Source organism: Pseudogymnoascus destructans (genome assembly GCF_001641265.1).
Source record: "Pseudogymnoascus destructans isolate 20631-21 unplaced genomic scaffold scaffold_2, whole genome shotgun sequence".
NCBI lineage: Eukaryota > Fungi > Ascomycota > Leotiomycetes > Thelebolales > Thelebolaceae > Pseudogymnoascus > Pseudogymnoascus destructans.
Window position 1 is genome coordinate 1,116,349 of NW_020167521.1, and position 21,596 is coordinate 1,137,944.

At 51.8% G+C, this 21,596-nt stretch overlaps 9 protein-coding genes and 1 non-coding gene across 10 annotated transcripts; 5 read left to right on the forward strand and 5 right to left on the reverse strand.

Moving 5' to 3' along the window:
- Positions 1-979: 979 nt before the first annotated feature.
- On the reverse strand, positions 980-1,363 carry VC83_00996 (uncharacterized protein; the record flags this gene model as incomplete). The annotated part of the gene is made up of 1 exon (XM_024464682.1): positions 980-1,363. The coding sequence occupies one exon, from the start codon at positions 1,361-1,363 to the stop codon at positions 980-982; it is 384 nt and encodes a 127-aa protein (XP_024327523.1).
- Positions 1,364-2,437: 1,074 nt separating this feature from the next.
- Positions 2,438-5,998, reverse strand: VC83_00997 (uncharacterized protein). The gene is made up of 3 exons (XM_024464683.1): positions 5,186-5,998; positions 4,280-5,138; positions 2,438-4,228 (listed from the first exon to the last, which is right to left on the reverse strand). Exons 1-3 carry the CDS (start codon positions 5,792-5,794, stop codon positions 2,832-2,834), a joined length of 2,865 nt encoding a protein of 954 aa, XP_024327522.1. The 5' UTR covers positions 5,795-5,998; the 3' UTR covers positions 2,438-2,831.
- A 133-nt stretch (positions 5,999-6,131) lies between these two features.
- BAT2 (branched-chain-amino-acid transaminase bat2) lies at positions 6,132-7,887 on the forward strand. Its single transcript, XM_024464684.1, has 2 exons — positions 6,132-6,646; positions 6,700-7,887. The coding sequence occupies exons 1-2, from the start codon at positions 6,406-6,408 to the stop codon at positions 7,671-7,673; spliced, it is 1,215 nt and encodes a 404-aa protein (XP_024327463.1). The 5' UTR covers positions 6,132-6,405; the 3' UTR covers positions 7,674-7,887.
- Positions 7,888-8,224: 337 nt separating this feature from the next.
- Positions 8,225-8,982, forward strand: VC83_00999 (uncharacterized protein). The gene is made up of 2 exons (XM_024464685.1): positions 8,225-8,260; positions 8,314-8,982. Coding segments are annotated over exons 1-2 (555 nt in total). The 5' UTR covers positions 8,225-8,259; the 3' UTR covers positions 8,868-8,982.
- Positions 8,983-8,997: 15 nt separating this feature from the next.
- Positions 8,998-10,369, reverse strand: VC83_01000 (uncharacterized protein). The gene is made up of 2 exons (XM_024464686.1): positions 10,173-10,369; positions 8,998-10,122 (listed from the first exon to the last, which is right to left on the reverse strand). The coding sequence occupies exon 2, from the start codon at positions 9,824-9,826 to the stop codon at positions 9,167-9,169; it is 660 nt and encodes a 219-aa protein (XP_024327778.1). The 5' UTR covers positions 9,827-10,122; positions 10,173-10,369; the 3' UTR covers positions 8,998-9,166.
- Positions 10,370-11,085: 716 nt separating this feature from the next.
- Positions 11,086-11,437, forward strand: VC83_01001 (uncharacterized protein; the record flags this gene model as incomplete). Its single annotated transcript, XM_024464687.1, has 2 exons — positions 11,086-11,158; positions 11,223-11,437. The coding sequence occupies 2 exons, from the start codon at positions 11,086-11,088 to the stop codon at positions 11,435-11,437; spliced, it is 288 nt and encodes a 95-aa protein (XP_024327779.1).
- A 30-nt stretch (positions 11,438-11,467) lies between these two features.
- Positions 11,468-12,133, forward strand: VC83_01002 (uncharacterized protein; the record flags this gene model as incomplete). The annotated part of the gene is made up of 1 exon (XM_024464688.1): positions 11,468-12,133. One exon carries the CDS (start codon positions 11,468-11,470, stop codon positions 12,131-12,133), a length of 666 nt encoding a protein of 221 aa, XP_024327776.1.
- A 216-nt stretch (positions 12,134-12,349) lies between these two features.
- Positions 12,350-12,651, reverse strand: VC83_01003 (uncharacterized protein; the record flags this gene model as incomplete). Its single annotated transcript, XM_024464689.1, has 2 exons — positions 12,350-12,356; positions 12,467-12,651. 2 exons carry the CDS (start codon positions 12,649-12,651, stop codon positions 12,350-12,352), a joined length of 192 nt encoding a protein of 63 aa, XP_024327777.1.
- Positions 12,652-12,882: 231 nt separating this feature from the next.
- Positions 12,883-14,154, reverse strand: VC83_01004 (uncharacterized protein; the record flags this gene model as incomplete). Its single annotated transcript, XM_024464690.1, has 4 exons — positions 13,876-14,154; positions 13,645-13,787; positions 13,465-13,598; positions 12,883-13,225 (listed from the first exon to the last, which is right to left on the reverse strand). The coding sequence occupies exons 1-4, from the start codon at positions 13,937-13,939 to the stop codon at positions 12,883-12,885; spliced, it is 684 nt and encodes a 227-aa protein (XP_024327782.1). The 5' UTR covers positions 13,940-14,154.
- Positions 14,155-14,164: 10 nt separating this feature from the next.
- VC83_01005 lies at positions 14,165-14,287 on the forward strand (the record flags this gene model as incomplete). The annotated part of the gene is made up of 1 exon: positions 14,165-14,287. It is a non-coding gene; the product is annotated as a tRNA-Leu (tRNA).
- Positions 14,288-21,596: the final 7,309 nt, after the last annotated feature.

Consider the following 21,596-nt stretch of genomic DNA (forward strand, 5'->3'; position numbering starts at 1 on the left):
ATCTTGCAAACACAGCTCAATTGAATTAAAATGAAGCTTCACTGTGTATAGACTGTGCTCAGAAGGGGGGAGCTACTCATATTTGTAGCTTGCATCGTTGCATCAGGGTAACTTTAGAGTCATGCCGTCATTGCAATGGCCAGGCCCACATATAGGGACTACCATTTTCAGGGACCTTGCTCCTGAAAACGGTGTACCTATAGCGTATTTTAGTAGCCGAAAGCTGAGCTAGTCGAAGCTCCAAACTCTGAGCCTCAGCACGCATTTTTTAAGAAACCGTAATGTCGATGCTTGTGCTAGTGCTATGGTAGGAAGCTCAACCATCGCGCCGCTTTATTATATTGGACGACCTGATGACCGTCCCAGGTAATACCATTTATCTTTTCAGTGAAGGCCTATTTTGTAAAACCGTCACTATTTTGAAGCTTCCACATTATTCTCTTGAGGTGGTGTTCATCCAAGTTCAAAATCCTCACAACAGTAACATTGACGTCATCACCCACAATTGGCACAATTGGCGCTAGTGGAGCCGCGGGGTTTTTAAGCTTTAATACTATGTACATAGTTGGCCAAGGTTGCCCCGTATATGCCACAATTAAACCGAACATATCAACTTCACTTTCATAACCAGAGATGAAGTTAAATTGATTTATTATAACTTCAAAATGGCTATTTATATTTTGAGCTCCTGAGAGGGACCAGTTATCAGTGTCCACACTCTTGCCTAGCTCTTTCTTCGAGGCCATAACTCCGCAAATGCTTCTGCTTTCAACTGCAAATCTTCTCTCTCTTCCCATTCCATCGCAAGGTATCATAAAAAGTATTGTGATCCGAATGTTCATAAACCCCATAAAATATATATTTGTTCTTCCTTCCCATCTCCCGAATCGCCGCCGTCAAATATCCACGTTTTCATAGAGTATGATTTCCTCCTCAATTGACCACGTCGTAAATTCATAAATATGTTTCACTCTTCCATCTAATCTTCGTCGGCTTCGATAGACGACAATCGACGTCTAAGGTTTGGACGGGCCACAACGTCATCGTCATCGTCATCGTCTTCATCTTCAATGCTTCGCTTTCTCTCCGAGCTTGGGGTTCCAAAGTATCCGAAGACGCGGCTCGAGAAAGAGCGGCGTGAAGTTGTGCTCTGTCGGACGAACAGAGAAGACAGTTCTGTCTGACCTCTCCTTGGAGAAAGTGGGCCGAATGGCGAGCGCGCCTCAGGTTGTTGTGGCCCAGCTTGTCCCTCGAAGACGGGGACGCTCTCCATGCCTTCAGCTCCAGTTGGATCTTCAGACTTGACTTCTTCCTTCAAACCACCTTCCTCCATGGACGGGAACACACTGTCTGGATCTTCCATGTCCGGCAGCTGGCTCAAATCGATCGTTTGCGGACGCTTGACGGAGCGGATGAATTCAACTTCAGGTCTCTTGTTAGACCCGATGAATGTAAGCTCATCTCGTCTTCAATCTTGAGTGGCGAGGGCTTTGCAGAGTGAATGAACTCGAAGCCGTCATCATCAGAGTCTTCCTCTGATTTAATAGCATTTTTTGAGAGCAGAAAATCTTAGACACAGTGAGGAACGTGAGATCGCCTTAGAGAAATACGGCCCAAACTGCTTTGTAAAGAGGCCCAAACGAGTTATAAGTGCCCAGATCTCTCACCTTCCATGTGCATGATACTCGTGATGCGTTACAGGACTGGAGGAAGATGCTCCGAGACTCCGAAAATCCGAGAGACCCGAAGGAACTCAAAAAGATTTACAGGGCTGCCTGCAAACAGTTCAATATGAGCTCAGTCCCTCAGAACCACGGACTATACTACGTTCCGCCAAACCACGAAGAACTTGGACTGAAAGTGGCAGTGGCCGACCCGACAGCGGGTTCCAACCGGGGATGTTTTCAACTTTGCTGCCCTCCTGAAAGACCACCCCACGATTATGGAATATATCCAGCTGATCTTGTTAAACCAGGTATGAATTGTAAATGAAATAACGAGAAGTTGCTGAATATATAAAATATCAAGTGGCAAACCAATTGACAAGTAAAGAAATAACTTACATTGAATTCGAGTGTTCGCGGTTAAATTCACAAGCCCTGACACTTCTGCGTGCTGCTGCCAGTTAGGAAAAGCCTCAGAAGCACAAAAGCTCACCAAGCGTGCAGGGCTTCGTTTCTGGTCTTCAAGAGCCCTATATATAAGTATTCACTTGATGAATTGAGTGAAGATCAAAACCGTAGAAGTGTATTTGGGTATTATAAAGAATACGAGCAAGAAGTAGGAGAGGTGGGATGGGATCATCTGCAGTAATCACGAAGCTGATGACCAAACCTCGGAGCTTGAAAAAAAGTGAAGTCAAGAAATAGGTCGCAATCGTTCATCAAAGTAAAAAAGCGGAAGAGCGATCTTGCAAAATATAGAAAATAGAAATCTGCTCACTGTATATTTCCACCCAGGTGAAATCAAAATAGAGTCTTGATCATTGAAGAAGTAAGAAAGTCAATACATAATCGTGGAGCTTGCAAATGGCAATTAATTGCCATTGAGGCGTTGCATTTGCGATGGGGACAATCCCAGACCGATCCCTCTCGGGCAGTCGATAGAGAAGAGAGTAGGCACAACCGAACACCATTTTCAATCCCCACCAAACATGATCACATTTCCCGAATCTGTCATAAAGTGTCCTCGAATTCGACTACCGACCGAAGCACGCTGCCAAACTTCAGCGCCTTTTTTTGCCGCTCAAAGACAATGCATCACGCTAACCCCATATTTATCTAAATCCCCTAAGTTATATCTACCAAAATAAATACCATCATAACCTATTTTTATAACAAGCTCTCAAAAGCATCTAACCCCTTCTTCTGCCCAGGCTGCTGCCCACCTTGACCTTGCGAGCCTCCCTGTCCTTGTGGTGGTGCAGAGCTAAACGCGCCCCAGCCCTGCTGTTGCATCGGCTGCTGGGGCTGTTGTGACCAGGTTGGCGGCGGAGGAAGGGAAAAGGGGGTTATTGGCTTTTGCTGCTGAGACATAGAAAGATTGCCCATGGAGGTGCTCATACTAGGTGTTGTTCCCGGAAACGACGTCTGCCGTTGTTGTTGCGCGGGGACCATAGGTGCAAATGATGAATTTGTTGACGTTGGGCTTGAGGAGGCCCATATATTGCTGCTGCTGGGGGCCGCGGCCGTTTGCCAGTTGACCGACGCTTGGGTTGCTGGTGGCTGGATGAAGACTGAGGAAACAGGCTGGAGAGGTTGGGAGAACTGTGTTGTTGATGGCTGGAGGGAGTCGAAGCGCGAGAGGTCGGGAGTGATGGTTCGAGATGGAGCTTGTGGCCTCGTGGCCGCGGACATAGAGCCAATACCCGGGGATGATGGGCCAGGGGATGGGGAGGGGGTGGTCGACCATGAGAATGTGGGAGCAGCTGGAGGAGCAGGCTTTGCGGGAGCGTTGGGAGCTGCGTCCCAGCCGCCATCCGCTACTGCATTGCTCGCGGTTGTGCTAGTAGTGTACTTTCCGGTCACGAGACGCTCGAAGTCGTCGTCTTCGCCGCCGTTTGCATTTGATGAGAATGCTGCTGGGAGGTCGCCGAAGGACATGAAATCATCGTTACCTGCAGTATTCTTCATACCGGAATTGCTGCCCAAAAGTTCCTGGAGCTTATTCGTATGTTCCTGTTCTACCTTGGTGCTTAGACTCTTAATCAAGTCCATGAAGGCTTGGAATTGCCTGAGATCCAGTAACGGGCCAAAACTCATGTTCCACAAAATAGGCAGGATATCCATAGCGATAAATTCCGTGTCTGCCTCAGAACTAACCTGTTGTAGAACTTTGAGAGCTGCGAGCATAACAGCAGGCTCTTTGGTCTTGATCCCACGGATGAGAGGAATGATATTTTCTTGCATGGTGTACTTGTCTAGGGCGCTGATGGCAGATTTCTCTTTCTTCTTGCCATTTTGCGGCGCGAATCCGGACAGGCCATCATCAGCAGAGGAGGCAATAGAGTCTGTTGTGCCGCCACATAAAACAACGAAAGCTTCAAGACCCCTGACCTTGATACCCAGGCTCGAAGTTTTGCTGAATACCGCCGCGACGACTGGAAACAGCTCGTTTTTTATTGTGCTAAAATCAAGCACAGGGACTATCACCGGAAGACTTCGTAGGGCCGCGTCTACGATAGAGTGGGTAGGTGACTCTATTGCCAGGTGTATTATCGGTAGTATTTCTGTAATTTGTCAGCGATAAGCTCCACTGCCATAGTCCAACTGTTACTAACCGTCTTTGAAGTTCTTTCCCGAGCAATTGGAGGTGATAATATTGATATTTTGCAGTAATACGGTCAGACCCGCCTCTTTCCCAGTATCACGTTCAGGGGCTCCTGCGGTCCCAGAAGCGGCAGGCTTGGCACCGCTCAAGAAAATCTCTCTCAGGCGAGGCAGCATTTTCTCGGTAAAGGACCGTTTAGCACTAGGCAAAAGTTCAATAATTTTGAATGCATTCTGCAATACCAGACTCAAAAGTTGCTTGTCCTTCATTTCCTCCAGCAGAACTAGCAAAACCTTCTTCTCCAACACGCTTTTGGGGAAGCTCGGGATCACCTTCGTAAGGCCGCGCATGAATGCAGCCTTTTCGGTCGGCGTCTTCGCCGGTAAGGCATCCAGGAAACGAATTGTGGAGACAAGGATGTTGTCGAAGTACGATGATTGTTGGAACTCGCGGGCTGTCATGCGTTGAACAGGGCGACGGGCGATTAAGCGTGGGAGGACACTGGTCGTAAGATCTCTAGGAATTGGCCGAGATGAAATATAATTGTTATTGCTGGAGGGTATCGAGCCCGATGAGGCAAAGAGCCGTTTGTAGGTTGTGACGCTTGAATTGGCATGAAGAGGCGATTCGTGAGGTGAGTTGTAGAGGGCAACAACGAGAAGTCCCAGACTAAACATATCGGCGGAAACATTAAGGTTCGTATCGAGAACAAAATCCGGAGAAGCATAGTCGAGATTTAATTGAACGTATCGTGGCAGCCGTGGGTCTAAATTGAGAACTTCTGAGAGAGATATAGGGGTGACAGAGGATGGCTTGTCAGAGTTGTCCGCAGGGCTAAGAAACGAGAGACCGCTTATTTTCCAATCAGACTGAAACACGTTAGGTAGATTCTTTACGCTGTCCATTCGGGGCATACCTTTGCATTTATGTATATAGCATCTGGAGTCAAGTTGCCGTGGACCAGCCCAGCATTCTCGTGCAGAAACTCAAGGGCCTTGCTGATTTGTAGCAACCCCTTTTGTATTTCCAATTCGTCTATTTCCAAGTCTCTTCTCCTCCTATTCCCCTCGCTATCCTCTTTCACGAATCTGCTTGAGCGCCCACCAACGCCTGTTGCTCTCTCCTCCTCATCTTTCTCCTGTAACAACCCCGCTAGTGATATCGTCACTGGTTCGGTCGCAAACTGCAGCCCACCATATCGTGTGTCTTCTACTGGCTCAGCGAGTTCGAGTATATTGGGGTGTCGTAGCCGCGCAAGCGATGACGCCTCTTTCTTCAGCCGTTCGACCACCTCTTCCACGGACCGTTTGAGACTCGATGCGCTGGCTCTGTCGGATCTGCCCAAGCTGCCTGAGTTCGATTCTAACACCTTGCGATCAAAGACAAAGATAGAGACCTCTTTCGAGGTCTTCTTATTCTTGCCATCGAATATCTTCCAAGGGCCCGAGACACCTGACGGTTGCGAGCTGATCACATAGTTAGAGGAGATGTTGGAGGAGAATGACTTGAGAGCGGAAGAAAACATAGCGTCCAAATTAACGAATATATTCAACCATCTGAGATATTAAATTATAAATCGTTTAAAAAGTACGCGCTATGAGGAGAAGGCAAAGGGGGGGTATATGACGGTTCAGATGCGAATAATTCCCTTGCCGAATCTCAGCCTTGAGAAACTTCAACGGGGCCGTCTGTTCCCCAAGGTAGCTCTTTCTAGCGAGCGACGCTGATTGGCCAATCGGCGGGGAAGGCGGCCGCGCGACCATTGCTCATGGGCGGTTCGGGGACCATTGGAGGGAGACATTTAGATAGACATATTTAACATTTTTTTCTTTTGATATTTCCAGATTCAGCCACATTGGTCTTGTTATGTAGGTGTATTTCATGATAATGTTTTCTTTTTGTGCCTGTCTTATCACTCCGATTCGGCATGGGGTGGCTCAAGCGGGCTACCTACGGCACAGGTGGCATGTTGACTCAATGTCTCTGGGTCCGCAAATCGGACAGACAACTGTGAAGTATACTGACTATATAAAGCCGCCAACACCCGCTTTATAGCCTATTTCTCGAATCTATTCAGCGAATTGTTGACTCAAAGACCATTGACTCGAAATTCTGTCGACTTGGCTCACCAACAAAATGAAGCTCAGGCAATTGTCGACGGCGCTCGCGCCCAGAAGGCTCGTTGCACAGCAATGGGCAAGCTCTTCAGCGATGGCGGCTAGGCTATACAGCACTTCGAAGCTGGCTGAAATGGATGCATCGAAGCTCACTATCATCAAGACTACTACACCTAAGGAGCTTATAGCACCCAAGGACCTTGTCTTTGGACACACTTTCACGGATCATATGCTAACCTGCGAATGGACGGCCGAAGAAGGTAGCTACTTCTGCTTGTAATATAAGTCAAGGTATAGCTAATAATCGGTGTAGGATGGTACGCGCCCAAGATTGCCCCATATCAGAACCTTTCACTAGACCCGTCATCCTGCGTCTTCCACTACGCATTCGAATGTTTCGAAGGAATGAAGGCATACAAGAATGATGCTGGAGAGATCCGCCTGTTCCGACCAGAGAAGAACATGGCCCGCTTCAACACATCTTCTGCTAGAATTGCTCTTCCCACGTTCGACCCCGAGGTTCTCACTGGCCTCATTGCCAAGCTCGTCAAGCTCGACGAGCGCTTCATTCCCAACCAAAAGGGATACTCTCTATACCTCCGCCCAACAATGATCGGTACCCAGGCCACCCTCGGTGTTGGCCCACCAGGCAGCGCATTGATGTTTGTGATTGCATCCCCAGTGGGCCCATATTATCCAACTGGTTTCAAGGCTATTTCACTGGAAGCCACCGACTACGCCGTGCGCGCATGGCCAGGTGGTGTTGGTGACAAGAAGCTGGGTGCCAACTACGCTCCCTGCATCGTGCCACAGCTTGAGGCTGCCAAGCGCGGGTTCCACCAGAACCTGTGGTTGTTCGGCAAGGAGGAGTATGTTACTGAGGTCGGAACCATGAACATGTGGGTGGCCATGAAGAACAAGGAGACCGGACAGAAGGAGCTTATCACAGCACCAATTGACGGTACCATCCTGGAGGGTATTACCAGAGACTCTATCCTGAGCTTGGCAAAGGAGAAACTCGTGCCAGAGGGATGGAAGGTTGTTGAGCGCCAATACACCATGTTTGAGCTGGATGACGCTGCAAAGGAGGGAAGGCTCCTCGAGGCTTTTGGATCTGGCACAGCAGCTGTTGTTTCCCCAGTAAGGAATATCAGCTGGAAGGGCAAGATTGTTGATTGCGGCTTGAAGCCAGACCAAGAGGCTGGTAAGATCGCCCAGAGCATGAAGGAGTGGATTGAAAGGAGACAGTACGGCGAGGAGGAGCACGAGTGGAGCTACAGAGTATAGGATGGGCAGATGATCAAGTTCTATCGAGATGAGTGATGCGTTGGGCGTGGCTGATAAGGGACGATTTGTTTCAAAAGGTACAGGGTGATCGGTAGGATATACCAGACTTCAGCCAGCGTTTGGCAAGTCGAAGGGCTGAAATGAAAGACGGCGATAGAGTTACAAAGTGTTCCATAGAAACAAAAAGTCTATCAGACAATGCAGTCGGTTGAATTACTGAGATTCATTGCCAAACATTTCTAATGTGAACTCTCTTTATGCTCGCGCATCTTTAACGCCCTTTCTCAAGAATACCAACGGCCATAACTCAACTTCCAAAATTGAACACAGTGCGCGTCGTCTAACAAAACTGGAATTTTATAGAACATATCCACCATTGTCCACAAGGCAGAGATTCAGATTCCAATAGAATCCCTGGAATACTCTTTTCTTTTAGCACCTGGAGTATAAACTCTCAAACTCTTCAAAATGAGAAACCTCACGTTCTCACTTGCCAACCGCACAAATCACCAAATTCAGTCAGTCGAGCAGCATCAAGACCACCCTCGAATTTTCAAAATTGACAACATATACATATTCCCTCACTAGTGAGTAACCCCCGACCCCTTTCCCGCCGCCCTCGCCCCGCTAACCTCTCTAGTGTACGCCTACCCCAGCATTCCCGGCGCGCCCATCAAAAAATACCCCCTCCAAATGGACGCCCTCCCCGTCCCCCGCGGCTGGGTCCCCGACGCCTGGTTCAAAGCGTACAACGCGGCAGACAGCCAGATCTACCACCTCGTCGGGAGGGACTGCCGGATCTCGAAGCGGAAGCGGGAGAGTGGGGAGACGAGGGAGAGGGCGCTGAGGTTGTGGGAGAGGTATCCGATTAATAAGGTTATGTGGGCGGAGAGGTGGAGGGAGGATAGGGGGGCGGAGGTGGCGGGCGTGGCGGGTGTGGCGGTGATGGAGGAGGAGGAGGAGGGGGGTGGGGAGGAGAGTGAGGAGCTGGAGGGGGAAATTGACGGTGACGACGAAGATGAGGAGAGTGGGGATGAAGAAGAGGTGGGGGAGAGGGGGACCGAGATAGTTTGGGAGCAGGAGGTTGAAGAGTCGGAGGAAGGAGAGGATGAAGAGATGGTGGATGCGATGGATGTAGATGGAGACTCAATCGAGGGGGCTTATGATATGAGCTATCTGTTCGAGGAGTTTTGAGGCCTCACAGATCGTTTCGAATCAACCTACCCTAAACAAAAGCGGGATAGAAGCAGAGTAGAAGTAGGATTGTCAGGGTAGTCTAGCCCCGTATGAGAAGGACAACAAACTTGAGGAGTTGAATTTTAAAGTACGGTTTTCATTCAATAGAGTAAAGCCATAAGTGCTAAAAGCAATGGCCTGATAGAAATTAATGCCTGAGCTCGCGAGACCTTTTCCTACCCGCAGTTTCATATTCCCTCGATTTCATAAAGGCTCCACGCACACAGTCAACCATCAACGTATCTCCCAATCACCCATTACTCTCCCCCATCTCCTTCACACCACTCCTTCAAATCCCTCGCCTGATCCGCAAACCTATCGATCAATTGTCCTCCCACCGCAAGCCTAACCACTGGAGCCATCATCCCCCCAAAGCTCTCCCAAGTGACATACTCGCATCCCCCCTCCGTCTCCACGATCTCCTGCACGCGATCCCCCTTCAGCATAAAATGGCCATCAGCACCCCAAGCCATGCGCCAGCCCTTCCTCCCCTGCTCTCGCTGCGGCACAAGCTCCTCCACAATCGACAAGTACTCATTCGACTTCCTCAACTTCTCCACTGGTTCGCGCTTCTCCTCTGACTTGCCGCTCATGTTCACAAACATGGTGAATACGGCACCGACCCCGAGGATGTCCGATGATTCGGGGAGGGCGGAAACAGGCGTCCCGCCGTAGTAGATCTGGACCGCGGGAATGAAGCTGTTCCAACGTGGCCAGGAGCCGGTGTCGAGAAGGGCGCGTAGGACAATGATGGGTGGAGCAGCGATGTGGATGCGCGCATGGACGGTGAAGGATAGAGTGGATTCATCGGGGAAGGTGGGCGTAGGGACGGGGGCTCGGACGAGCGCTGACGTCTTGCCCTCGGGGAGGGCGGGTAGTAGGGGCCGAGCGAAGCCTGGCTGGAAGGTGGACGACATGGCCGCAACGTATTTAGAGTTAGAGGCTCACAAGTGCCTAGTCAAAAAGCCGTAACGTATTTAGAGCTGCAGGCCCACAAGTGCCTGGTCAAGAAGCTAGCTTGAGCAGAAGGGTGTAGCTTATTTGTCTCGGTGTCAGAATTGAGAGGGTTTGTTTGTTTGTGTAGTATAGGGGAGAAGGTGAGGAGATTAAGGTCGTAAACAAGGATGCTCCATGCCTTATTGATTGATTAGACCTGGAATCATGTGATGGGTCTGCTAGCGCAAATAGGTGACCAATGGCACATACACGTCCACTATATGAATTATCAGCATATTGTAGATAGTTTTTTATATGTCAAGTTACATTTTAGAAGCTATACAGACTCAGACACAGCTCCAAAGCTTCATAAACGACCATTTCACACATAGAGTCCAGGCGGCTGTATATACTGCCGGCAGTTAAAGGCGGTGTGGATCGACTACTTTAGAATTGATATTCATGTGAATCATGATAGTGAAACGTTTGCCTTGACTCCGGCTTTAAGGGACCATTTAAATCTCTTCAATGGTCAATTGCAGCTGTGCGAGAAGAATTCAAATCTAATTTGTTGCCCGAATTTACCGTGCTACCTAGAACTATCCTAATTGACCTGAAGCCAAATACTGGCTCTCCACAATCGCTATGCCGGTGGCGTTTCGCGACAGCCAGCGGTAGGCCACCGTTACGTGGTTTATGACGGTGATCTTTTGAATACCTTTCACCCATACGTGGATAATCCATTTTCCACAGTTTCCCCATTTAATATATCACTCTTTTATGCACTATAATGCCTCCATGTTTCCGTCTCTGAACTATTTCCTTGGAAGAGACTGACGTTTCATGGTGTCTCGCTGCATCGTGATAGATCGGCCTGGTGAGTTTCTTTAATATATATGTCTTGCGCATGCTTTCACCCAAGCCACGTTTATTACAAGAGTAGTAGTTCTCACAATATCGCGCCACTTAAGGGCAGACGATCGGCCATTGCATCTACACAGCGGCACTCTCGGCAGGATTGGCAGTCAGCATAGATTGAGGAGAATGCGGGGACAAGTCAAGCATACGAGAGCGCGTACGGGCTGTGTTACCCCGTAATTACTCAACGAAGCACTGTCGGTTGATATAGGAGTGAAAAAAACATGAGTTACGTGTATAAAGAGATGGCGTCCGTCACGGCCTTTGAAGGAGCACAAAGAGAAGTAAGACGGTAACCAAACTAGACTCTTCATTTGCAACCATGGCCCGATTATCCACCCTCGCGGCAGCACTCGCCCTGATCTCCTTCACCAATGCCGCCGACTGCGGTGCCGGTACACCCGAGGCCAGGGTCACAGGCTCTTCGGGTGCCTATGTAGCCACCAAAGGTGGTTCCAGCGTATACGGACTACTTCGCCGCGATCAATGCTGCGCTCGGCACCGTCGCCAGCGGCGAGCGCGTTGCCGTGATGGCTTCGGGTTCCATTGGCACCAACATCATCTCGATCGACAGCGGCAAAATCTTCGAGGGCTGCTGCACCATCGACCTGGGCTACAAGGCTGGGAGGGGCGGCATTGAGTCGCTGAACACCAAGGGTGTCTCCATCCCCTAACTGAGCCTAACCGGCGCCCCCTACTTCGCCATGCACTTCTACGGTACCACCGACCTGTCGCTCGGTAAAATCGTCATGAACCTCATTGGCGGTATTAGAATCCGCTTCGACCGTGACGAGGCTGCAAACACCAACGTGAAGATGGACTCCATCAACGTGACTGGCGCTACCAGCCATGCCGTCGAGACCTGGAACATCGACGGCCTCACCATCAACGAGGTCATCGCCCGTGACGTCGGCGAGTGCGGCCTGCTGCTCCAGATGACGACCAACGCGAAGGTTGGCCTCGTCGACGCCGACAATGCCGGCGCCGGTACTGGCTACGCTGCCCTCCGCTTCGCGAACCAGAACGGCAAGCTGAACGGCGGATATGAAACTAACATCTACGTCGACAAGGTCGTCGCCAAGAAAGGTGGCCGCGGCTTCTTCTGCGTCTCGGAGTCTCGTGGCGCTGAGATTGGCATCGTCGATATTTCTGACACCGAGATCTATGTTATTCTCATTGAGAACTGCTACGGCGTCACCGTCCTCGGTGGCACCGTATGGAGGTGGAGAGGTCTGCCTCTCGGCGCGACGAGTTCGCGCTTACCGATGACATTGAGCTCCATCTTAAAGTCGACGGCACCACTGTCCGCGAGTCTCCTTGCGGTACCAATATCAATATCGTGCTTGACATCACGGGCAGCGCCACGCTAGGCTAAATGGCTCAAATATTCCTGGGCGGATGATAGCCTGGGAGTTTGGCCTCGAAGAACGGCGTTTGCTCTTCTGCGCCGGCTCCATCTGTTTTTTCTTGGGACAAGAATAGGAAGTATCATATTTATATATAACTTGCATAAAGGGTTGAAACACGTGTGGCTTAGAGCCGTAGAACAAAAAAATAATACTGACAGCACTGAGTATTTTCTAGGTTTATATTCTTCGCCCATCTGTGTCAACCAAAAAGCCACAATAACCGAGTCCCCAAAATCAGTGTAGCGTTTAATCTCTCTAATATCCAGCCCTGCATCCGCCAGCAGCGTCCGCCACTGCATCTCGCGGCGCTCAAGCGCGTTGAACATGGCCTTGATAGCGAGGCTGAGGCCGGCCGTGTACTCTACGGTCCCCGTTGCGGGCTTCGGGTCGGGGAGGACCTTGTCGTCGATGAGGATAACGGAGGAGGGAGAGAGGGCGGCGAGGATACGATGGCACTGCCATCGTATCGTCGCTGCCATTATGGCAGGTCTCGTCGTTGTTGTTGTGGAAGATTTGGCGGAAGTAGTAGGCGCGGGCGCCTACGGGTGGGTTAGATGGATGGGGGGTGGGAAAGGAAGGGGGCAGGGATGAGGGATGAAAAGGGGAGAGAGAAAGAGAAGAGAGAAAGATGAAGGAGAAAGGGGTTACGTGGGTAAGAAGGGATAGATAGGAGGAAAGTCTGGCGAGCTGAAAAGGACGGAGAAGGAAAATTAGGACGCGCCTTTGACTGGCTGTTCACCTAGATAGTCATACGGCATTCTCTCGACGATGTCAGGGGTGATTGCCTTCTCGAGGATGGCCGGCCGGTCCTGGAGGATGATGCGGCCCTGAAGAGCTGGATACTTCTTCCGGAGCGCTACATATTGCTGGCCATTTCCGCCGCCTAGATCAACGAAAATTAGGGTCTCGGGAGTAGCGGAAGCGGCATATTCAGTGTCGAACGGGAGGACATCAAGCCAAGTAGGGAGCGATGCAAACTGAGCCTCCATAAACCTATGGAACGCGGCGCCCTGGACAGGGTGAGACTCGAGATAGGTGTAGAAACCAACGGGGCTGTCATGGCCGATCTCGAATGGGGTTCGTGGGTCAGTTGGGTGCGGCGAGAGAATAGTTTAGGGCGTTGAAAGAGGGGAGGCAATTATCATGGCTAGGACAGGGGGTTGGACAGAAACGTAAGCATTGGTGTTTGGAGGGCGCGAGTACAAGTGAAGGACACCGTCGATGAAAAGGGGTGCAACTAGGATGTTAGAGAGCTTGGTGGCCTTGTAGTGCTGTGGTGAGACCTTCTCTACCATGAACTGCGTCGATAGATAGTCTTAGTCTCCTCTGATAGGACGGTGACGCTGGTAGGCTCATCCTTGTTCGCGATTAAGGTTTGGAATATGTTGTGCTCCTGTGCGATGCGGGCTGAGACAAGGGGAAGGGCCTGGAATGCATAAGTCAATGCAAGATCGCAGGACTGTAAATCAAACCGAGTATGCCAGTCGTTGGAATGTCTCGAAGGGACCCTCCAACGCAACAGCAACTTGGCGACTCAATTGAATAATCTCCGTCCCTTGAGTGGAAAACGCTTCCAGGTTCGCAATCAGCGCCTTTAGCTGCTGGACGAGGAGATCTGGGTTTGCAACCGTGCTTCAATAGCGTCTTATAGCAATATTTATTGGTTGATCTTTCTTCCCTAACAAGTACGAGTGAAAATTTACAGAATTCTAGGAGATAACTTAAGATCACCCCGCATCTAATACGCCTGTTTGAGAGGAGGAGCATCGCACCCGTATCCACTATCTCAGGTGGAGACACGTTTCCGTGTTCTGATCAGGAGAAGACCTAATCCCACGCTGATCCCCACTCCCTAGTCTCATCAGGAATGGGCCGAACCGCGATTACAATTGGATCCACTGGATCGAGTTTCACCAAACCTTACGGAAATCCCGCTGAGGAATAAGCGTTTAAGGATTACATCTGTGCTGGTGTCAGTTGCTGGAATCAAATCGGACAGATGGCCGAGCGGTCTAAGGCGCGTGACTCAAGAACTTACAATTCTTCTGGTCGGTTATCAACGCCTAGTGCATTCACGTATCGAAAGATTCGGGGGTTCGAATCCCCCTCTGTTCAGACTTTTTTTTTTTCTTTTTTTCATGGATACCAAAAACAACTATAATGCTTCAGTTGCTGTTTATGCGCATGGTTTTATGGATGGGGAGGCGAGGACGTGGGTGGAGGGGGGAGTTGAGGCATGGGTAATTGTTCAGTTCTATTGTTACCAGTGTTCGGCAGATACTACCCAGGTAGTATCTGGGTCCTGTAAGGACACAGGGAATACGGCTCTCCGTAGGTGCATATGGGAGTGCGAGTCGGAGGTGATGCTGTATTCTATCCTATAGGTCTACTACGAAGGATACAAAAAAGATAAAGGGGGAGCTTACAGCTTCCTACCCCTTAAATATCCGTCTCGGGTCCGACTCTAATCAAGCTTAGCGTACCCTCGGTACTACTTAGTCGGTAATCCGAATCGACCCCGACTCCAACCCCTATGTTGCTGTACTACTATGTTATCTACTGCGCGTCCCCTTAGGGGTCCGAATGCACCCCGTGTAAGGAGGCATCCTTACATTACCCCCCGCCTTAAGGAAGTGCTTTGTCCTCAATGCACGTGGCATAGTATCGCGACCGAGGAGTGTCCGAGTGTAGGCCCTAACCGTAGTCTTTGTTATGGGAAACGTATGGCTGAATGCGTAAATTGGGAGTGGTGCTTTAATCGTAATAAAGGGTATTTAGGCAGGTCCGAATGCACCCCGTGAGGTGTCCGAGGGTAGCAGTAAGCGTCGCGAATTTCTCAGTTACTGTGCGCGCGCTAATCCGTCTCAGAGATTCATTGTTGTAAGCGGATGTTATGAAGCAACCGGTTCCGCCCACATTTCGAAGCTTCTTTTACCACAACAACGCTCACAAACCCCCTCCCGAGAACAGTAAGTGGCCCCGTCTGTTCGAATATTGTATACTAACTGATTGTTTCATAGAAACAAAACCAATACCCAGACGATCGCGTAGGTGATGGTTGCGCGTCGACGCGCGGGTGATAACTCCTGTGGCTTGGCTGACGGTTCCGTAGGAACCCATTCCGCGACGATGCCGGTGCCCCCTCCTCCCGGGGCCCTTACTGCAGCCTTCCGCACTTTGTGCATGCGCTGCGTCCGCCGCAAGGCGAAGGTGGGAGCGGGCGAGCCCGCCCACGACTGTGTTTGGAGCGCCTCGAGCTCCAAATGCAACCACTGTGTGGGCCAAAAGGCCAATTGTGTTCCGGTGAGTTGTCGGGTGGCCTACGGCCTCGTGTTTTGGTTTCTGTGGCTGACCTTGTGGGGATAGATGGCCTGGTTCCTAGCCGACGAATACCAGGCGATTGTCGACGCCGAAACGTCAACCAACCCCGATCCCGCCGCCGCGAAGGCTGCTGCCGCGGAGGCAGTTCGGGTGGCCAACCTCACGGCCGCCAATATGCCGAAGTTTCGCTCTCCGGCCGAGGCTTCGGCCTACATGGAGAGCATGGCTCTCCGCAACGCCGTCGAGGACGGCCTGCGCGTAAGTCTACCCCTTGTGTTATGTCTTGTTTTGGAACTGACGCTGTGAAGCGTGTCCGCCAGGCGGTGACGGCAGTGGGGAGGGATACGGCCACGCTCCTCGAGGGGCAGGGCTCCTTGCTGGAGGGCCTGGAGTCCTCCCTGAAGGGGGTGGGGAAGTCGGTGGTGGCGGCGGTGGACAAGGTGTCCGTGGCCGTGGCGGCGGGGCCCCGCGGCCAGAAGAGAAAGAGGGGGGAGGAAGATGGGGATGAGGCGGCGGAGGGGACGTTCTCCACGCCCATTGGATGAGACTCTGTGTCGGAGGGAACTCGGGCTGGGCTCTTCGCGTGGGGTCGCTTCGACCCTTCATCTCACATGGTGGTAGCCGCTTGTTGCGACGCCGGTGGGACGTTTGGGAAGGGTGGCTCCCGCAAGAGCCCGGGACGAGTGTGCCCTGGCTCAGAGGGTATTTAGTTTAGATTCGTGGGTAGCAACGAGTCTGTTTTTTCTGCTTTGCCGTGCCTTCCGTGACCGTAGCTTGGCCCGCCCGTCTCCCATGCCGTGATCCATCCGGGTAAGTCCTTCGGCGGTCCTGGTAGGTTGGGGTATTCCGTGTGGAACTCTCGAAGCTTGGCGGAGAGTTCTCGAAATTGGCTGCCGGGTACCACTCCGGGTCGGGGTCAAATCCTACCCAGCTCACCTGGTATTGTAGCTGCCGGCGGCGAAGTCTCACGGCGAGGATCTTTTCCACTTGCCATTCTTCTAGGCCGTTAATGACTTCGCTGCTAGGCTCTGGTGGTGCTTGCCCAGGTAAGGGGTTACTCGGAGCTTTAATGAGTACGTCCGGCGAGAATACATCGTGTATTTGAGACCCAGTGGGTAGTCGTAATCGGAATGTGTGACCGACCTGTTCCAATACCGTATACGGTCCGACCCATTGTTGCCCTAGCTTACGGCTAGGACGGGTATTTTTGAGATTCTTCGTCGAGAGGTAGACCTTGTCCAATCGACAGCTCTTCGGCGTCGATTAGCATGCCTTGACATCTCTTCTTGCGCTTTCGCCATATTTCTTTTGGCGTATTCCCAGGCGGTGTGCATACGAGTAGCCACCTCCTTAGCTTCGTCTTGGTTCAGAGTTTCTCGGGGGGTGGTTCCCTTTGGTGTGTTCCAATCCCAACTGGTACGGGGATCCGTTCCGTACTTGAGTCGATACGGGGTCATCCCGATCGATGCGTGAGGGAGCGTCATCTGGACCCGATCCATGATAGGGATGAGCTCGCTCCAATTATCCTGGTAATAGGATACGAATGGGCGCAGTCTCTGATCGATATATCGGTTCATGATTTCCGTCTGTCCGTCGGTCTGCTTATGATAAGCCGTCGACAGCTTGATCTTGACGCCGATGATCCGGCAGAACTCGTGCCAGAAGGACGACACGAATTGGGGTCCGCGATCACTAATGATCGACACCGGGGTATGTCCGAATCGATAAATCCATTCGATAAATAGCTGCGCCATTTGCCGTGCATCCGTAGTCTTGTGGCACGGTATGGTTACCGAACTCTTCCCGAGGCGGTCCATGAACACTAGGATGCTGTCGTATCCGTGCTTGTCCCTGGGGAACTCCTTAAAGTCCATCGTAAGGTGTTGCATAGGGTAGTCGGGGACCGGTAGGGGGTGAAGGAAACCCTGTTGCTTCGTGACATTGGTGTGCGATAGGCGGCATGTCATGCAATTGCGTACGTACCGTGAGCAGTCCACTTCCATACCGACCCAATGATACTTTGGGGCGAGCAACTGGTAGGTCTTCCTGCCACTTGGGTGTGCGGTCGACACTTGGTCGTGTGCCTCCCGGATGAGTTTCGTACAAAGCTCTGTGTGACGGTTCACACATAGGCGGTCTTTGTACAGGAGGAGTTGGTCGGCTAGGGCGTACCCATCCGGTAGGGGTTGTTTCGCGCGTGTCTCGGCGAACGACTTCCGGTTGCCTACGCATAGTGCCTCAATCAGATCGAAGGGCATCTGCGTTTTCAGGGGGTCGATGGCATTAATCGATGCTACATAACTGTCGGCCAACTCGGCACTGATACGGGGGTGTAGGCGGGCTGGGCCAAGTAACACCCTCGCACGACTGTCTAACTTGACTTTTTGCTGCATTACGAGGTCTTGGCCTCTTCGGCTTAGAATATCCGCCTTCTGGTTATTCTTACCTGCCGTATACGTAATGTGGAAGTTGAAGTCAGAGAGTAGCTCCATCCACCGTACCTGCTTCGCGGTGAGAACCTTCGTGGTCATGAAGTATTCCAGCGATCGGTGGTCCGTATAGACGTCCACCCGGTGTGTCACCGAAGCCAACTCGGGTCTCCATTTCGCGAACGCTTTCACGATTGCGAACAGTTCTTTGTCGTGGATCTCCCAGTTGATCTCGTGGCCGGTTAGTACGTGGCTATAGAAGCTTACTGGGTACCAGAGCTTGTCCGGGTGCTCCTGTGATAGCACGCCGGCGACGACTCCGTCTGAGGAATCGGTCTCCAGCTTCGTAGGCAATTCGGGGTCGAAGTGGTGAAGTGCCTGGACTGTTAAGAGTTGTCGTCGCAATTCCTCAAAAGCGTTCTCACACTCCTCAGTCCATAGGAACGGCTCCGAGGGGCTTGTGATAGTGGTTAGGGGCTTGGCTATTTTCCCGAAGTTCCGTATGAACTGGCGGTAGAAGCCACAGAAGCCTAGGTAAGACTTTACACCGGTGACGGTGGTTGGTCTGATCCAGTTACGGAGTGGTTCGATCTTATCAGGGTCCGCTTCCACCCCGGAAGTGGTCAGTATGTAACCCAGGTACTTCGTACGGGTAACGTCAAACTCACATTTCTTAATGTCGGCTTGGAGTCCGGCTTCTCGTAGTCGCTGTAAGACTTTATGTACATGATCTACGTGTTCCGAAGGGTCTTCGGAGTATATTAGGATGTCGTCTAGGTAGGCAGTACAGAAATCATCCAAGTACGACATGAGAACGTCGTTCATGTACCTCTGATAGGTTGCGGGACCGTTGGTTAGGCCAAACGGTAGCACTTTACATTTGTAGGATCCGTAACGAGTCCGAAAGGTCGTGTACTCTTCAGAGTCGGGATGCATCCGTATACGATGGAAAGCTTGTCGGATGTCGAGCTTCGTGAAGATCTTCGCTTTTGACACCCGGCCGAGCAATTCATCGATGCGCGGAATGGGATATGGGTCGTTACGAGTGAGGCCATTCAGCTTCCGGTAGTCGATACAAAATCTCAGTTTCCCATCCGCTTTCTTAACGAATAGTATAGGTGACGCAAAGGGGCTATCGCTATTGGCGATGAAGCCCTTGTCGAGGTGCTCCAACAGGTATTGCTTAGTAGCCTTTAGCTCCTCGGTGCTTTGTCGGTAGAGCGGTGAAAAGGCGTTTGGTAAGGGGGCCTCGAGCTGTATCCTGTGATCGTATATGCGGTGTGGTGGAAGGCGATCTGATTCCGACTTCGAGAAGACGTCGGCATAGTTTCGATGCACAAACGGGAGCTTCTCCTGGATGAGTGATGTCGTCTCGTCGTCCTCTTCCGATTCTCTCTGCCGAAGGATCTGATCAATTTCATATATACTAGCCTGGAAGAACTCGGCGTCGCTCCGCATCATCTCATGATAGAAGGCATTCGCACTAATCTCGCAGATCTGCACCGGTGCAAACCCATGCGTTGGCGTCCTCTTCGGTGGTCGTGACGGAGGATCCTCCTCCTTCCGAGGTGTGCTCGGTGGGGAGTCGGTGATTTCTTCGTAGTCCGAAATTATCACTTTCATTTCCATCGGGCGTCCGCCTGCGCGGCGTCTGTCTTCATGTTGGATGGCGGCATCCCTACGATTCGCATCCGACTGGTGTGCCGGATGTCGAATGGACGTTTCGCGCGAGTGGTAGGGCAAGGTGATCTCCTTGCTCCAGCTAGGAGTTGGCGGGTACTCCTTTGGCCATACTAGCCGGCTCTTTGCAGAGTCAAGTAGTATTCGGAAGCGGCTGAAAAGCTTCCTCCCAATTATCACATCTTGCGCTCCGAGGTCCAGGAGCACAAAGGGGCAGTTATATATTCGGCGTCCTTCGACTGTTAAGTGCAACCGAATATACTCCGATACGTGACTTTGGATTTTTCGCTGAAAACCACGTATGGGTACAGAGTAGGGCAGTTTCCGTATGGGGCTCTGAAGCGCCTTCGACAGTCGTAGCGCGAAGGGCTTGTTGATGACGAGGTATCCGTTTGCTCCTGTGTCTGCGAGAGCCTTCGTTGGCACACCGAGTCCGTTCAGACTCAGCGTCGTGTCGACTAAGAACTGGGTTCCGCCCAAGAGTTCTTGTAGGTCGAGATCTCGCAGATCACATTTGCGTAGACCTAGGAAGGAGCCTTTCCCTAGGCCTCGTCGTTTTCCTCCAGGGACGCATCCGATTGGAGTTCGACTGCCTCCTCCCACTGCTCTTCGGGTTCAGGGGCTTCGCGGTCAATCTCTTTGACTGTGGGGTTGAGCGGGCACCTGTCCTGGAAATGACCGGGCTTCCCGCATTTGAAACAGTTTCCAGACGCAGCCGGCACGGCGGTCCGCACGCGACCTGTTATGTCCGGCTTGGGGGCGGTGGGTATGAAAGGAGTCCTCTGGAAGGAACCCAACGGACTTCTTGTCGTCTTCGGTGGTTGGGTCTTGGCGGCCTCCACAGGCGGGAACCTGGATGAGCCGAGGCGGGCCCGTCCTGGGAAGCTCGACTCGCCGCTCTTGGACTGGGAGCTCAACTCGCCGTTCCTGCGTCGCTCTTGGTCGAAGGCGGTTAAGGCTCGGACCATGGTGAGGTAATCGCCTTTCCATTGGTCCTTCACGACCGCCACGCGGCTGCGGAATTGCGGTGTGAGCTTGTTCCACATATACCGAAACCACTCCGATTGTGATACTTGTCCCGTAATCGCCGCACTTTGGAAGCGGGCTTTGAACTCGGGGAAGGTTTCGTGTAAGTGACCCTTTTCGCCCATCTGCATATCGTCGAATTCGTTCCGGGCCTGTTCGGTCTCATTACCCGTAAGGTAATATGATCCTAATAGGTCCATCATTTCGTCTGCGCTCTGGAAGCCCTGCGTATCCGATAGGTATTGGGGTTCCAGATATTTCTTTGCCAGGCCGGTCGTAGTTCCCCATATCAACGCTCTTCTCGAGACGTCGGTAGGGTAGTGGTCCTCATTGACTACAAGTCGGTCCCGAATGGACGCGCTCCATTGCATAAAGGTATGTTCTATCCCATCGCTGAGCGGCGTAATCTTCTCAGAGATGGTGGATTTCTTGTAACGGTTCAGAGGGTCCACGGTGTACTGTCGGGGTAGACCCGGGATTGAAGGAGAGCGCGCATTGTCGACAGGTGGCAGTCGAACGGTGCCGGGCGTGTTTCGCATTGTCGGTGCAGGCTGTTCGTCTTCGTCGGCCTCAATGGTGCGCACTGGGGCGTCGGCAGCCGGTGGTGGCGTAGACGGTATTCGGGTCTGGCTAGCTACGAGGCTGGCTACCATCGCCTTGAGCTCCCGCATCTCGTTCTCGAGGTTCGCTATGCGATCCGGGGGGCTTTCGGATGGCCCTGCGGTCGTGCCCGCTGTGGCGGTTTGCCTAGTTGTCATTCGTAGCGGTTGACCGTCATTGTCGGGTGGTGGGTTTTGTGTCGTCTTGCGCGACATCTTGATTCGGGGGTGTATCGAGTCGCAGTCGATACGGAAGAGTTTGACTTCCGGTAGCTCGTAGCTATCAACACTCTTGTTCACAATTGCCTCTGTGCTTGAGGGGGTTCTTTAGGATCTCGTATCCTATTCGGCGCCAACGCGTCGGCGACT